Source organism: Trichechus manatus, unplaced genomic scaffold (genome assembly GCF_000243295.1).
Source record: "Trichechus manatus latirostris isolate Lorelei unplaced genomic scaffold, TriManLat1.0 scaffold00139, whole genome shotgun sequence".
Lineage (NCBI taxonomy): Eukaryota > Metazoa > Chordata > Mammalia > Sirenia > Trichechidae > Trichechus > Trichechus manatus.
In genome coordinates this window covers 4,589,822-4,606,337 of record NW_004444075.1, presented here as the reverse complement: position 1 = coordinate 4,606,337, position 16,516 = coordinate 4,589,822, and the positions used below count along the sequence as shown (strand labels likewise).

The window sequence follows — 16,516 nt, the reverse complement described above, 5'->3', positions numbered from 1 at the left end:
GTTGACCTTGATGTCCCCTGAAAGCATGGTCCCCAGACCCCTACCCCTGCTACTCTGTCCCTCAAAGTGTTTGATTGTATTCAGGAAACTTCTTAGTTTCGGTTTAGTACAGTTGTGCTGACTTCCCCTGTAGTGTCTGCTGTCCTTCCCTTCACCTAAGATAATTCTTGTCTACTGTCTAGTTAGTGAATACCTCCTCCCTCTCTCCCCACCCTCATAACCATCAAAGAATGTTTTCATGTTTTTAAACCTTTTCTTGAGTTCTTATAATAGTGGTCTTATACAATACTTGTCCTTCTGTGACTGACTAAATTCACTCAGCATAATGCCTTCCAGATTCCTCCATGTTAGAAGATGTTTCACAGATTCATCGTTGTTCTTTACTGTTGCATAGTATTCCATTGTGTGAATATACCATAATTTGTTTATCCATTTGTCTGTTGATGGGCACCTAGGTTGTTTCCATCTTTTTGCTGTCATGAACAGTGCTGCCATGAACATGGTCGTGCATATATCTATTCATGTGACAGCTCTCATTTCTCTAGGATATATTCCAAGGAGCAGGGTTGCTGGATCATATGGTACTTCTATTTCTAGCTTTTTAAGGAAGCACCAAATCAATTTCTAAAGTGGTTGTACATTTTACATTCCCACCAACATAAGTGTTCCAATCTCTCCACAACTTCTTCAACATTTATTATTTTGTGCTTTTTGGATTAATGCTAGCCTTGTTGGGGTGAGATGGTATCTCATTGTAGTTTTGATTTGCATTTCTCTGATGGCTAATGATCGTGAGCACTTTTTCATGTGTCTGTTAGTCGCCTGAATGTCTTTTTTGGCTAAGTGCCTGTTCATATCCTTTGCCCATTTTTTAATTTGGTTATTGGGTTCTTTGTCTTTTTGTTGTTGAGGTTTTGTAGTATCTTTAGATTTTAGGAAAACCTTGGTGGGATAGTGGTCAAGAGCTACGGCTGTTAACCAAAAGGTCGGCAGTTGGAATCCACCAGGCGCTCCTTGGAAACCCTGTGGGGCAGTTCTACTCTGTCCTATAGGGTCGCAGTGGGGTTTTTTTGTGTGTAGATTTTAGCGATTAGACGCTGATCGGATCTGTTATAGCCAAAAATTTTTTCCCAGTCTGTAGGTTGTCCTTTTACTCTTTTGGTGAAGTTTTTTGATGAGCGTGTTTGATTTTTAGGAGCTCCCAGTTATCTAGTTTCTCTTCTGGTGTTTGTGCCTTGTTACTTAATGGTTCGCATTCTGTTTGTGCCACGTATTACAGCTCCTAGCGTTGTCACTATTTTTTCTTCCATGATCTTTTATTGTTTTCTATTTTATATTTAAATCTTTGAGTTAGTTTTTGTGCATGGTGTGAGGTATGGGTCTTGTTTCAGTTTTTTGCAGATGGATACCCAGTTATGCCAGCACCATTTGTTAAAGAGGCTGTCTTTCCCCAATTAATGGACTTTGGGCCTTTGTCAAATATCAGCTGCTCATAGGTGGATGAATTTATGTCTGGATTCTCAACTCTGTTCCATTGGTCTATGTATCTGTTGTTGTACCAGTACCGGGCTGTTTTGACTACCATGGCAGTGTAATAGTTTCTAAAATCAGGTAGTGTGAGGCCTCTCACTTTGTTCTTCTTTTTGAGTAATGCTTTACTTATCCGGGGCCTCTTCCCTTTCCAAATGAAGTTGGTGATTTGTTTCTCCATCTCATTGAAAAATGTCGTTGGATGAAATCCAATTTATAAATAGTTTTTTCTTTTATGTCTTCTTTCACTTAGCATAATGCTTTTAAGATTCATCCATATTGCATGAATCAACAGCTTGTTCTTTTCATCTCTAAACTATTTCATTGTATGGATGTACCACAGCTGTTTATCCATTCATCTGTTGAAGGGCATCTTGGCTGCTTCTGGGTTTTGGCAATTGTGAATAAAACTGCTGTAAACATTTGTGTACATACTTTTGTGTGAACATAATTTTCACACACCTGGGAGCGTGATTTCTTAGTCAGAACTGACTCTATGGCACGTAACAACAACAACATGCTAAATCGATGCCTAATTTATAAAAAACTGCCACACTGTCTTCCAGAGTTGCCCTACATGGGAAGCAATAATGAATGAGACTTGGTGAAGGATTGATATATTTCTCATTGAAATATTTGACGGAATTCACTAGTGAAGCCATCAGGGCCTGGACTTTTTTAAACTAGTAATTCATTTTCTTTACTATCATGGTTAAAGGACACGCATAGAGCCAAGGGGGAAGGGTAAGGTGGGATGGGAATAGCCCTGGGCAAGAATTTCACAGACAGCACTGTTCTTACCTAAAGTTCATTAGCTTTTATGAGTAAAAGCTTCTCAGCTTGTTGTACACCTTTGGCTGATATCCAGAGCACTAGAATGATTGTTTCTGACAGTTCTTTATTTCTCTACAGTGTATTTTTAATACACCAACCAGTGAGATATTTTTTTAAATATAAATCACATTCTCACACCTGCTTAGTATTCTCCAGTGGCTTCCCTTCTAAGATAAAGGCCAAGGTCCTTGGAATGGCCGGTAAGATCCTACACGATCTACTCCTCTGTCCCCCACTACCTCACTGACCTCATCTCCTTCCATTTGTTCTGTTCTAGTCACACCAATCTTCTTGTTCATGATACTTGCCACGCATATTTATTTCTTCCTTAGGGTCTTTGCACTTGTTGTTCCCTCTGTTTGGATTTTTTTTTCCACTTAGATTGCCATAGGCTTATTTCCTTAACCCCTTCAGGTCTCTGCTCGAATTCCATCCTTTAGTGAGGCCTTCTTGAGCATTCCATATAAAATAGCAACTCCGTCATCTAGCACTCCCATCCCCCTTTCTCCTTTTTCTCCATAACACTTTTCACCATATGAGAAACACTGTTTTCATTTATTTGTCTTGTCTCTCCCCACTAAAAGGTAAGCTCCATGAGGACAGGGATTTTAGTCTCGTTTGTTCACTCTGCATCTCACGTGGGCTAGCATAGTGGCTGACACATAGTAGGTACTCAAACATTTGAAAGCATGAGTGACCATTTGTATATGTGTGAGAGTGAGGCAGAGGATGGTGTTGGCTACTAAGTGGTGTAATCAGGAATTAGAGCTCCATATCTAAGTCCTACTTCTTTCAAGCCTTTTTCTGGTCACTCTTTATCCATCTTGATTGTTTTAATCCTTATTATACCCTAGCCCATTGCACATCGTTAGCACTTAGTTTTTCTCTCATAGTTCATGTGTATTAATCTTTCCCCAAACACTTGTTAACTTTTTGGAGGAAAAAATTAGCGAATTATTTTATTGGTATGAGGTACTCTTCCTAAAACTCCGAGAACAGGGAAATAAGAATGTAAAATTAGCTAACAGACAGATTATCCCCTAGGCCTGTGAAAGTAGATAAGATCAAGGAGATTAGCGTTTTGCTGGTGATGGTCCTACAGCCTAAGAGAGTAGACTGCAGAAGATGTTTAGCAGAGGGCACAATGAAGACAGAGCCTGGTACGTTGGAGGCCCTCAGTAAATAGTCTAGAAGGAAGGTAGACCAGTGGAAATCTCTCTCAGGACCATCTGTGTCTTTCTGTCCTAATTTTGTGCCCACTGCACAACAGGCTGATTTATTAATCAGCTTCTGAGGTACCCTAGAATTAGAGAGGTATGTCCAGTCCCTGTCCCTTTGTCCTTAGTAATCTGGCATCCAGGTTTGCATTATTCCATCCTGAGGACCATCTTTGGATTTCCTGCAAGATCTAAGGGCCAGAGACAGGGCTATAGTAAATAACTTCCCGACAATTCCCCTGTACCTCATCTCTTATTCAAACTTTAGCCCTGTGACGGCTTTCTCAGGTGAATGAACCTACAGTGAGACAAGAGCGAAAGGTCTATGCCAGTAAAAATTTCTTTAAAAGCAAATTTCAATGCATTATTCCAACCTCACAGAAATTGTCTATTCCGGATCTCAAATGTGAGGAAGATAAAAATCTTTCTGAATGCAACATCCAAGTTTTCTTAACAGAGAAAAATATACTTGATAGTTTTTTTTAATAAAGAAAAATCATGTCTCTAGTGAAAATAATAGAAGAGCACATGACCCTACATTTGAAAGCTTTCCACCTGTTCTAATCTACATGCATCTTCCAAATAATGTTGAAGAAAATTTGATCATTTAACAAGCCCTCATCATAAAGCTTGTGTAAGCAGGTCTAGAGAGTTGTGACCCAGATAAATAATCTAGACCTGGGACTAGAATCAGCTCTATTGATGCCCATTTCAGTGAAGGCTAAGTATTTGGCCATGCTGCAGTATGTCCTGTAAAGCTTTGTTTTTTAAGGGTAGGTTTAGTTTTGGGAAACCATCAAAAGTCTTTCAGAGCCAAGTCACAAATAAGGTAGATGATCAGATTTAATAGTCTGCAATCGGTCCAAAATGGGTTGACTTTAAAAAGAATGTTTTCCTTGAGTTTAGTAGCTAATAGCTTATGAGTGCATTTCAAAAACTAGAATTCCAGAAAATATTTTGAATGGTGGTAGCAACGCTGGAATAAGTAGCCTTCTGGGTAACTTTTGAAGGACAACTCACTGGGATGAGTATACCATATAGTAATAACAATAGCAATAATAATAGCTAACATCTATTTAGTACCACTTTTTATTTCATTCAGTCCTCACAACAATCTTATAAAGAATGTGAAAGGTACTTAATGTGCATAATTTCATTTGTCTTTTTTTTTTTTTAATTTATTTTTAACAATAATGTGTCTTGGACTCAGAATGCCTGGATTCAAGTCCTAGCTCCTCCACTTCTTGACTCCTTCACTTCTGTGATCTGGGGGCACAAAACCTAACTTCTGTGCAATTGCTTCATCTGTAAAATGGGCATAACTGTATTTTGTTGTGATTAAATGAGTTAATGCGTGTTTACTTAAGCCAGTGTCTGGCATATAAGGGTGCAGATATTAGCTAGTACTAGTAGTAGGTTTGATGAAAATAATAAGGAAATACATACAATAAAAAACAGCAGTCCTCCCCATCCCCCAGTTTTACTCCCAAGAGCCAGCCACCCTCATTCCTTTCCCCTGGTTTACCTCCAAATAATATGATTATACTGCTACTTTTTCATTTTTCAGTTGCAGACATTATCTGTTGACTTACTGACACCTGTTTGCTTAACAACCTTCTTCTCTCTAATTATCTGTTGAAGTTCTTTCTCCTCTCACCTGTGTTTGACCTCCTGTCCTTGGCTTACTCCCCCATTTTGCTAAAGTGCACTCTGTAGAAGCTTACTGACAAAAAGGTACCCAAAAGTAAATTTTTAGACTTTGTTTCTCTGGAAATGTCCTTACTCTACCCTCGTACTTGAGTGACAGCTTAGTTAGGAATAGAAGTGGAAATTGAAAATCATTTTCTGTCCGAATTTTATTGCTCGATTGTCTTGTGGCTTCTTAGGAAGCCAGTATGTTTCTTCTTCTTTGTATGGTTCCTCCTCCTCACTCCCCACTTCTCAAAGCTTTTAGAATCTCCCACTGACCTTTGGGTTAGCAGCCGAGAACTTAACCATTGTGCCACCAGAGCTCCTCCGCTATCCTGGTGTTGAACTTCTCAGTACAGTGCCTTGTTGTGGGCCTTCATTTATTGTGGGCCCTTTCAGTCTAAGGAAACCCTGGTGGCACAGTGGTTGAGTGCTGCAACTGCTTACCAAAATTCAATTGACATCCTCCAGGCGCTCCTTGGAAACTCTTTGGGGCAGTTCTACTCTGTCCTGTGGGTCGCTATGAGTCAGAATTGCCTTGACAGCAATGGGTTTTTTTAGTCTGAAAACTCTTCTTTCAGTTTTGGGAGATACCCAGCACCACCACCACCACCCCCTTTTTTTTTTTTTTTTTTTTTTTTGAGCTCTTGGATTGATTTTTATTTTTTTAATCCTCCTATATTTTTTATCGTTTTGTTCTTCTGATAATCTTTTTAGGTTTATCTTCAAATCACTAAGGAATGTTTATCTCTGAATCTTTATATTTGATTTCTGATTTTTTTTCCTGATCATTTGGCTTAGCCTTTTTATTGTAAAATAATGCACAAATACAGAAAACGACACAAAAGAAATGTATAGCTTTTCGTGGATTATTATAAGGTAAACACCCTTGTAACCACTGTCCAGGTCTAGAAAGGACTTTGCCAGCCACTCAGGAACACCGTCTCATTCGCAGCTTCTTTTTCCCTCTTTCCAAAACCAACGACTGTCCTTTTATAGTCATTGCTTCATCACTTCCTTACACTTCTGTACGGTTTTATCACCCAACTGTGCATCCTTAGGCATTATAATTTAGTTTTAAGCCCATTAGAAAAAAATGATACCTTAAGTTTTTAATCTATGGGTTAAAAAACTATAAGGAAAACTCCATCTTTTTTGCTTCCTTACATTTGACCTTTTGAAGAACCAGGATGTTTGATTTGTGGAGTTTCCTCCAGTCTGGGTTTTGCCAGTTGTTTAATTGTAGTGCAGTTCAACTTAGTACTCTGCCTTTGGCATTTTATGTAAATTGGCACCTGGATCCAGATGCTTAAATCAAACTTTTTTTTTAATCACTTCGGCAAGACTATAGGTAGTGTTGTGTTTTTTCATCAGGAGGCACATAATGTCTGGTCGTCTCTACTTTTGTGATGTTAGCTGCTATTGATGCTCAATATCTAAATGCATTAATTCACTGGGAATTGCAAAAATGGTGTTATTCCAACTGTCATTCCATTTTTATTTATTAGCTGAAATATTTTTATACCACTATTGGCTATCCAGTTTTACAGTTCATAAAGGAAAGGCAGGATAGTGTCTTGGTTTTTTCCCTTTATTTTCTAATTTTCAAAATATGTAGATTCCCTGCTATCCTTGGAAGGTGACTAATTGATTTTTTTTTTAATTGTAGTAAGTATATATGTATAAATAACAAAACATCTGCCACACCAACATTTTTTACACGTACAATTCTGTGACGTTAATTATATTCATTGTGTTGTGCACCACCATGCATTTCCAAAATTTTTCATCACTCTCTACAGAAGCTCGCTGCCACCACCACCACCACCACCCCCACCCCCCGATCAGAAACTCCCTTTTCCCTTCTCCCTCCTGCCTCTGGTAGCCACTAATAAAATCTGGTCTCTCTCCATTTGCCTGTTCTAGATATTTCATGTAAGTGGGATCATACAGTATGTGTCCTTTTGTGACTGACTTATTCACTCAGCATAATGTTTTCAGGGTTCCTTTTTGTAGCGTGTATTAGGACTTCATTTCTCTTTATGGCTGAGTAATATTCAATTGTGTGTATATACCACATTTTGTTTATCCATTCATATGTTGGTGGACACTTGGGTTGTTTCCACCTTTTGGCTGTTGTATCCAGAGTTCTTTTGACATGAGCCTTGTAGTCTTTGCTAACTTCCCTGCTATCTGTAATGACAAAATATCCAGACTCATACACTTCCTTACCCAGACCTAGAATCAGCCATTTCTCCAAGAAGCCCTAGTTTCTTTTAGTGGAAATTGTGTTCCAACTCCACAGTTGAACTCCTTGTGGGCAGTGGGGACGCTTATTGCCATCTGGTTGGTCGTTGTTTTTAGGCCTTTTCAAAACCAAAAAACCAAACCCATTGCCGTCGAGTCAATTCCAACTCACAGTGACTCTATTGGACAGAGTAGAACTGCCCCATAGGGTTTCCAAGGAGCACTTGGTGGATTCAAACTGCCGACCTTTTGGTTAGCAGCCATAGCTCTTAACCACTATGCCACCAGGGTTTCCTAGGCCTTTTCTGTGCACATAAAATACTTCATAAGCTCACACTGATACTTCTAATTAAGAGCCTCAGGGTTTTTACTGAACTTTCTTTTCTGTATGTCTTCTTTCACACTAAGAATCCTGGTTCTTTAAGGGAATGATAGAATATCTCATGATTATTCATGTTCACTGTTGGAGCATATAGCTGTTACATATCATATTCTCCCTTTTAACCTTATTTAAACTTGCTTTTCTAAGTAGCTATATGTTTAATGCTCACCACCAGTTCTTAAACCAACGTCTCTGGTTATTTTGGTCCGAAGCTTATTCTCTAGTTCCAGAGGTAGCAAAACTTTTCTGAAGAGGACTGGATAGTAAATATTATCACATATTCTGTGTGTATGTGTTTGGTGTGTGTGTGTGTTTTTGTGTATTTAACAGCCCTTTAAAAATGTAAAAGCCATTCTTAGCTCAAAGACCCCATACAAAATCAGGCCTCTGGCTGCAGTTTGTCAGCCGCTGTTGTAGTAGATTCTTAAAGTGTTAAGTATTCCATGAGTTCTTGTATACTGATAAATTGTTCTTTTTATACTTCAGAGTCAGTTTTGCGAGATATAAAATCCTTGACTAACATTTTCTTTCCTTGTGTGTTTTAAATGTGTTGCTTCATTTTCTTCTGGCATGAAGTGCTGCAGTTGAAATCTGATGATAATCTAATTTTATTTTATTCTTATAAGTCACTTGCTGTTCTTGCCTAGATGCCCAAAGGATTTTTTTTTTCTCTTCTTTTTCTTCTTTACAGCCCAGTTGGTATTGGTCATTTTGAGTTGATATTCTTAGGTATGCAATGTGTGTTTTCAATATATAGTTTTCAGGTATTTTGTTTTTTTAGCAAAGTTTTCTCGATTTATAGTTTTTAGTTCTTGTTTTGCTCCTTTGCATTTGTTCTCAACTGCAAGAGCTCCTATTATCCATACGTTGGATCTTCAGTATTTGCCCTTTTGTCTTAAATCCTTTATCATTTCTTTCTTTTGTTTCTGATTTTTTTCCTGTTGCCTCATTTCTGAGTTTTCTAATTCTCATTTATGCTATTCTTTCTTGTCATGGTGTACAGTTTTGATTTGTTTTATGGGCATGTCTTTCTGCCATGTTTTCATTGTCTGAATGACTGTTACTCTGTTCCTTATTCTCTTTATGTGAAATTGGTTTTTCTAAATTTTTAGAAGGAAGTGTGATTCAGGATAGTTATTATGACTTCAGATAACTCCTCAAACGTTGGAATCCTATTGTACTCTACTACCCTATTTTTTCACTTTAATTTTCACATGGTCCTTACTTTTTATCACAATAACAATCCAAAGACCCAGCCTGGCAAAGATATGATGCCATCAAAAGGAATGTAGAGTGATCCTGTTGAAACTGAGCTAGTAGTTCACCTGGAGCCTAACAGATGTCAAATACCAGTTTATTTCAAATTTAAAATAATCCCACAGTACCCCTGTAAGTTTGCTGTGGTGTCCTGGGACACTTCGGCACACAGTTTGGGGGTCACAATTGCAGGTGATACTGATGCTGCTGATCTTGGAACCACACTTTGAGAACCACTAGGACATTTAACAGCTTTTTTTTTAAAAAAAAAAAAAGCTAGAAGTGCAAGAAGAAAAACTTCAAAGTTGTATTGCCAGCCAAGGATAAAATTTCTTCCTCTGGACCCATGTAGTCAGACAGGCAGGCAGAGCAATCAGACTAAATTGAATACATTGAAGTCACACCGTTTGGAAGGATGTGTGTTTACTTGCTTGCAGAAACACGTACATTTCAACGTATGTTGGGAAAATTGTTATGTTACTTTGTCTTAGTCTATCTAGTTTCCTTACTGAAAAAATAAAATAAAAAATTAACAAAACTATTCTGAGTTGTGGAAAAGGAATAATACAGGGCATACTTACATGTTTGTTGATCTTGAGGTTCAAGGACATTTGGTGATGAGTGCTTGAATTTGCTTTTGTGATCTGCCACAGTGAATTTGATTGCCTGCCAGTTTCTGATGCGGTCACAGCCTGTCAACATATTTTATAAAGAAAACTTTGTGTCTTTCAAGAGAAGGCAAAGATACAACATGGTAGGGAAATCCAGATTGCTTGGTATCAGGATTCATCATACACAGATCTTGCCAGAGTTGTAGGTTGCTCCAAGTAAAACTTGCCCCTAATTTATAATGTAATGGAAAGAAAGCACAGTTGATCTCCAGAAGAGCTTTCAACTGCTTACAAGTAAACTGACAGGTACAGCTTCCCTCAGGCTACTTAGTTGAAGATTGTACTCTATTCTCCTTAATGAAGTATAGTCTGCTGGGATAAAAATGCTCTTGAAGACAATGTGACTGGTGCTTCCGGCACCTTTCCTCACTTCTTTTTCCAGGAGCCCAGGAAACATGGGCAACTCATGAGAAGTTGGTGTCCTGAGTGGAAACTTGCTAGGTGAACAAAATCAACTGTGTTGTACCCTTCCCCCGTTTCTGGATTTTTTAAAAAAATTCATCAGTTAATCTTAGATTATTGACTGTATTGCTCATTGTTCAGAGTTCTACAGAAAGTCAGAACCCTGATTTACAGTTACCATCTAAGGAAAATGGAATATGGATCCACTCCAGCCATTACTTTCCATAACAGAAGCATCAGTATAGATGACGTGGCTAGAGCAGCAGCCTGTTACAACTTAATCTTTGCTTCAGGAGTCACACAAGCTTTCTAACATTTGGCTCTTTACAAACTAGTCTCCAAGTCTGTGTAGAAAAGGAGTGCATGTTCTGTTTAGTCATGCTTTCGTAAGACTAGGTCTACAGAGTATAAAGACAAACCCTAGAAGAGGTCATAAAGATCAAAGTATTTCTCAAAGAATTAGTTATCTTAATTCATCAGGTACCAGTTTTGACAGTAGTATTTATATTGCTTGTCCTAGTAGGAAGTAGAACCTGCAAACTTCTTTAATCCATCTCTGTGGAAATGGCTTTATATGTGAACATGGCAACATTGCCCTAAATTGAGCTCCTGGCTTCTGTGGGTAGTAGATGTTTTATCGTACAGTTGAGCTGGGTGAGAATGGACGAAAGGGCAGGAAAAGGAGCTGAGTGTGTAATTGTGCTTTCCTTTCCTGTAGTGTGTTCCATGGGAAACGGTACGAGCAGACTCTATAGTGCTCTCGCCAAGACACTGAACAGCAGCGCTGCCTCCCAGCACCCAGAGTATTTGGTATCACCTGACTCAGAACATCTGGAACCCATTGATCCTAAAGAGCTCCTTGAGGAATGCAGGGCTGTCCTGCATACTCGACCTCCCCGGTTCCAGAGGGACTTTGTGGCTCTGAGGACAGATTGCCCCAGTAGCCACCCACCTATTAGGGTCATGCAATGGAACATCCTCGCCCAAGGTATGCCTAATGCTTTGTGCCTGAGCAGTGCACTGATGTGTTAGGTGGAGGGAAGACACATGGAGGGAAGATGTATGGACAGATGGAGGTCTAGGAGAATGGGGTAACTAGGGCAACATGAGGAAGTCTCAGAGGGGAGGTTAGGAAAGGGAGTTATCTGGTTTTCATTAATAAAGCTAGCAACTCAAGATTCTTTACCTTCCATGTTTGTGGGCTGTCCAAGTACAATGAAAGTCTGTTATGTTACTTCCCAACAGATCCAAATTTAAACAACCCCAACTTTTATTAATTAAATGGAACAGCTGCAAACTTTCTGTTGTCCTCCAGCTTTCAGTCCATAGCACTGAGATAGCATTCTTGCAGAGAAACTGAGTCTACTGAATGGGTGACATGTAGAACTTTCTGCAGGGAATGGGTTCTGTGGTTGGGTGATGGTGAGTCTGGGTATTCTTGCAGCCAGATTCTTACCCATATACGTCTGTATAACTTGAGGCCAGTGTTCTATAAAGTTGGAGAATACGTGAAAGCTTTCTGCCTTCCCTTACAAAATAGCCAAAGAGATGTTTTAGCTCTCTGTTCATTAAGATATTACTTTATTATGGTTAAAAGGATTCCTTTCCTGGGTCTGCTGAATTATAAAACAGATGTGTCAATCAACTCTGTAGCATTGCCTTTCATGTAGCAGTTGAAATTTTGAGAACAAGAAACAAGGGCCTCATTTTATTGCTAGAAAAGAAGGGAATATTCCCTGACTTGCCAACGTGAATCTTCTATTTTTCCAGCTGTTCATCTATAAGTAAGAGAAGCTTCCCATTAAAGTGGGTTCCATTCATTCTGAGTGGTGTCTATTTTGTATCAGTTCACCCTATATTTGAATGGCTTTATTATAGTCAGAGTTAAAATTATATAAATATATTTATCTCATTTGACATAGTTTATGCCCCTGGGACTGCAAAGAACACTGCTTCCTTAATTAAAGCAAAAACTAAAGATCTTATGTCTGGAATATAGTTACATGAAATAGTTTTAATACAAAAGAAAAGCAATTAATTGCTTGCATTATCCAGATGGTAAGAGGCTGTTTAGTTTGGGTAGGTTGATGTAGTTTAGACAGAGAAGAGCCCCTGAAAGCATCTGAAGCAGAGGAAGCCTTGTGAGTGTGTTGAGTAGTGTCAAACCTAAGGAGATTCCCAGGGACTTTGAAGTCTTTGTAGTAGCTGACAACTGACTGGCTTTTTTTAATTTCAGCTCTAGGAGAAGGCAAAGACAACTTTGTACAATGCCCTGTTGAAGCACTCAAGTGGGAAGAAAGGAAATGTCTCATTTTAGAAGAAATCCTAGCCTACCGGCCTGATATATTGTGCCTCCAAGAAGTGGACCACTATTTTGACACCTTCCAACCACTCCTCAGTAGACTGGGCTATCAAGGCACTTTTTTCCCCAAGCCCTGGTCACCCTGTCTAGATGTAGAACACAACAATGGGCCAGATGGCTGTGCCTTGTTTTTTCTCCAGAGCCGGTTCAAGCTAGTCAACAGTGCCAATATTAGGCTGACAGCCATGACGCTGAAAACCAATCAGGTGGCCATTGCCCAGATCCTAGAGTGCAAGGAGTCAGGTCGACAGTTCTGCGTCGCCGTCACCCACTTAAAAGCACGTACTGGCTGGGAGCGGTTTCGATCCGCTCAAGGCTGTGACCTTCTCCAGAACCTGCAAAACATCACTCAAGGAGCCAAGATTCCCCTTATTATTTGTGGGGATTTCAATGCAGAGCCAACAGAGGACGTCTACAAACACTTTGCTTCCTCCAGCCTCAACCTGAACAGCGCGTACAAGCTGCTGAGTGCTGATGGGCAGTCTGAGCCTCCCTATACTACCTGGAAGATCCGGACCTCAGGGGAGTGCCGGCACACCCTGGATTATATCTGGTATTCTAAACAAGCTCTAAGTGTGAGGTCAGCTCTTGATTTGCTCACTGAAGAACAGATTGGACCCAACCGACTACCATCCTTCAATTACCCTTCAGACCACCTGTCTCTAGTGTGTGACTTCAGCTTTAATGAGGACCCTGAAGGAGTTTTATAAATACTTGTCTGTGTCTTTTTAATCACAAGAGTCTTAACCAGGGATGTTTCAGGAAACTGAAATACGATAAGAGGTTGCCTGAGGAAGGATTCCCAATTTCTCTCTCTTCATGTTTCCAGCATGCCCTTGGGGAGGGAATCCCATTAGTTCACTAACTTTTTCGATTAAAACCCACAGCAAAAAAAGGTGTTTGCACTCCAGTTTTGGCTTGTATTGTTTTGTTTCCCTTAGTATTTACATTTTGATAATTTAAGGGCATTATAAAATCTATAAAATCTCAGACTTGCTTGAGTCCTCCATAATTAACAATAGGTATGCAGGAGCAATTTCTCTAGACAGCATTTCCAGTTATTTATTTGTGAGTTTTTAAATGTCATCAAAAATTATGCATGGCAATATTTATTTTTTTATATCTTCATGTAAAATTAATAAATTACAGCAGTATCAACATTTTAGAACCATGCAAAACACGTTATAGAGAGTAATTTATAGTGACAATCTTAAAGCTTTAAAATGTTTGCGTTTGGGGTCTAACAAAATAGTGGTGTACAAAGGAACTATTTCCTCAAGGGGTTTTTGTATGTTTGTTATCTGAGTGGAAGAATCAAGTCTCCCGGATATGTTCTTCATACATAACCCTTGCTATGGTGCCACGTGCCTCATTATTTTGTTTGTTAAAGAGATTCCATGGTCAGTCTGTCTTCATTATTTAATCACATTAGGCATTTTATATTTTTCCATTAGAATGCTGTTGGTATACATTTGAGATTACTTGAAGTCATTATTTGTACTGGAATGTGCTTTTCACAATAATTTGGGGGATGTTACGTGGCAGTAACTAAGAACATCAGTGGTACCCTCTTTTCAGAGATGGGAAACTAGAAAGCCTGTTAGTAGGGCTGTCATTGAAATTTCCTAAGACAGCTAGATGACTGTGGTTTGGACGGCTAGAAAGAAGAGAGGCAGAAAGATAACCTGGAATTCTCTTGTATCAGAAATAAAAGTGGTAAAGATAACAGGTGAAAACCCTTTAAAGAAAATAAAAAATCCCAGCAAAATAACTTACTGGTAATAAATTCATAAATATTTTAGTCTGTGAGTTGTAAATATTAAAGATTAATAAACGGTCTTTTAAAGCTAGTGCTTGTAATATTTTTGTCTTTTTAGCCGCCAAGAGAACCTGGGTGTAGACTTGATCTTTCGATACTATTATCGATACTATCCATTTACACAAAACCTTCATTTTAAAAGTGGACAAAGGTGAGTCTACAGCTGCACATTGAAGGCATCAACCCTATGCTTACATATATCTCTCAGCACCAAAGTTGGAGTTCTCTAAGGTGGGCTCACCCAAATATTCTGCATTGGAGCTAGTTTTGAAAACAAATGAGGTCTTGAGGATATTGTATATACACAATTTGGCAAGTAAATCTGGGTAAGAATTGAAAGCCAAAATTATGTTTGAATTTCATATGTCGTCCACAAGTATGAATGGGGTATAGGTTGAAGGTGGGGTTAGGGGTGGCTGGGAGTACCCTGGAGCAAATGAAAGACCTCTGGAGATAACCTGTGATTGAGATGTCACTGTATATTAAGTCTTAGCATTAAGAAAAAAATTCACAATGGAACTCTCCTTATGAGTTATCCTTCAGAGTTACCATGTGCTAAGCTGCCAGTGAGTTGGCTCCCAGTACATGAGGGCCCCATGCACAATGGGGTTGGGCTATTGTGATCCATATGGTTTTCAATGGCTATTTTTTGAAGCAGATCTTCAGGCCTTTCTTCCTAGTCTGTTTTAGTCTAAAAGCTCTGCTAAAACCTGTTCAGCATCATAGCAACATGCAAATCTCCACACATGCAAATCTCCACTGACAAGACAGGAGGTGGCTGCACTTGCGGTGTATTGGCCAGGAATTGAACCCACATTTCCCTCACGAAAGACAAGAATTCCACCACTGAACTACCACCTCCCCCAGAGTTATCATAGCAAGAGACCACATATTTCAATGATGCGTTTACATTTATCTTTGTTTAAAATGTAATTACGTGAACATTTTGTGTAAAGATTAAGAATTTTTTAGTATATAAATCTTGTTAGGTTTCACTTCATATTTTTACTTCACCTTAAGTCACCTTATGGACTATCAGAGTAGCCTGAAGGCATGATGGTAAATCACAAATAACAGTAAATAACAAATCTGTACTACTCGGACTATAAATTCTAGATTGTTAAGTATCTTCCATGCATGAATTTCTCGTATTCTATCCCTGTGTAACTTGGTTCGGCTTTTTCTTTCATATCCCATATTTTGATTGATGTTATGAGAGTCGTAAGTTGTGCATATCTGAAGAGGGGTGACAGTGGCCATGGATTTGTTTCTCCTTCATGCCGGCTTTCAATAGATTCCATTCTACATGGTGACAGGAATGACTGCCTCATTTATTTAAACAGCATTATGGTGTATACATTGGGAGAAACTAACATTTGAGTTCCTTTGACAGCTTTACATATGCTCTTACAACTATTAATTTATAGGTAGGGGCTCAAATAATCAAATAATTTGACCAAAGTGACAGCTCACAGTAACAGAGTCAGGATTCAAACCCAGGTCTGCCTTGATTTCCAAAGTGTTTGCTGCTTCTCCACCACCATGTTCTCTTGGCCTCAAGTCAGTACAAATGGGAAGAAAAGCGATATTATGGGGAAAAGATTTGCTCATTTATAAATGGTAAGTCAAACACATCAAAGTTGACATACGTCAAATATTTTTCTAGTACACATACAATACTGGAATAGAATCAAGATAGAGGGGCTGAATGATAAAATTTTAATTATCCTAGTAACAGTAAAATCTTGGCTTTGCCAAAAGTGTTAGATACTGTGCATACTTTGAAGGTAGCTTTTTAAGGAAGCAACAAGGAGAGCAGCTACTCTAGTATTGTTTCAAACTAAAAGAAGAAACTGATGCAAATATTCTGCATCTGAACCATTTTTTAAGACATCCAAGATTTTATAATAATGAAGGGAATGTTGCATATAATTAGTGTGTCTTGGACTTGAAAAAGATTTCAAAGATTTTTTTCTTTTAGTTCTAGAGAGAAAAACACATGCTCACAATCATAGTTGATTTCAATTTTAGAAAAGGAAAGGCGTCCAAAAAACGAAATGTGCTTGCATAAGGAACTCTGATGAACTTTTTTTTTTTTTTTTTTTT

The 16,516-nt window shown here is 38.7% G+C and overlaps 1 protein-coding gene across 1 annotated transcript in view; it reads left to right on the top strand.

Annotated features, from left to right (window-relative positions):
* The window catches only part of NOCT (nocturnin), a 39,029-nt gene extending 22,524 nt beyond the window's left edge, over positions 1 to 16,505 (top strand). The window contains exons 2-3 of the mRNA XM_004385490.3: positions 10,948 to 11,217; positions 12,466 to 16,505. Of these exons, the coding sequence (XP_004385547.1) occupies positions 10,948 to 11,217; positions 12,466 to 13,301 (1,106 nt within the window). The 3' untranslated portion in view covers positions 13,302 to 16,505. The remainder of the gene's footprint in view (positions 1 to 10,947; positions 11,218 to 12,465) is intronic.
* Positions 16,506 to 16,516: the final 11 nt, after the last annotated feature.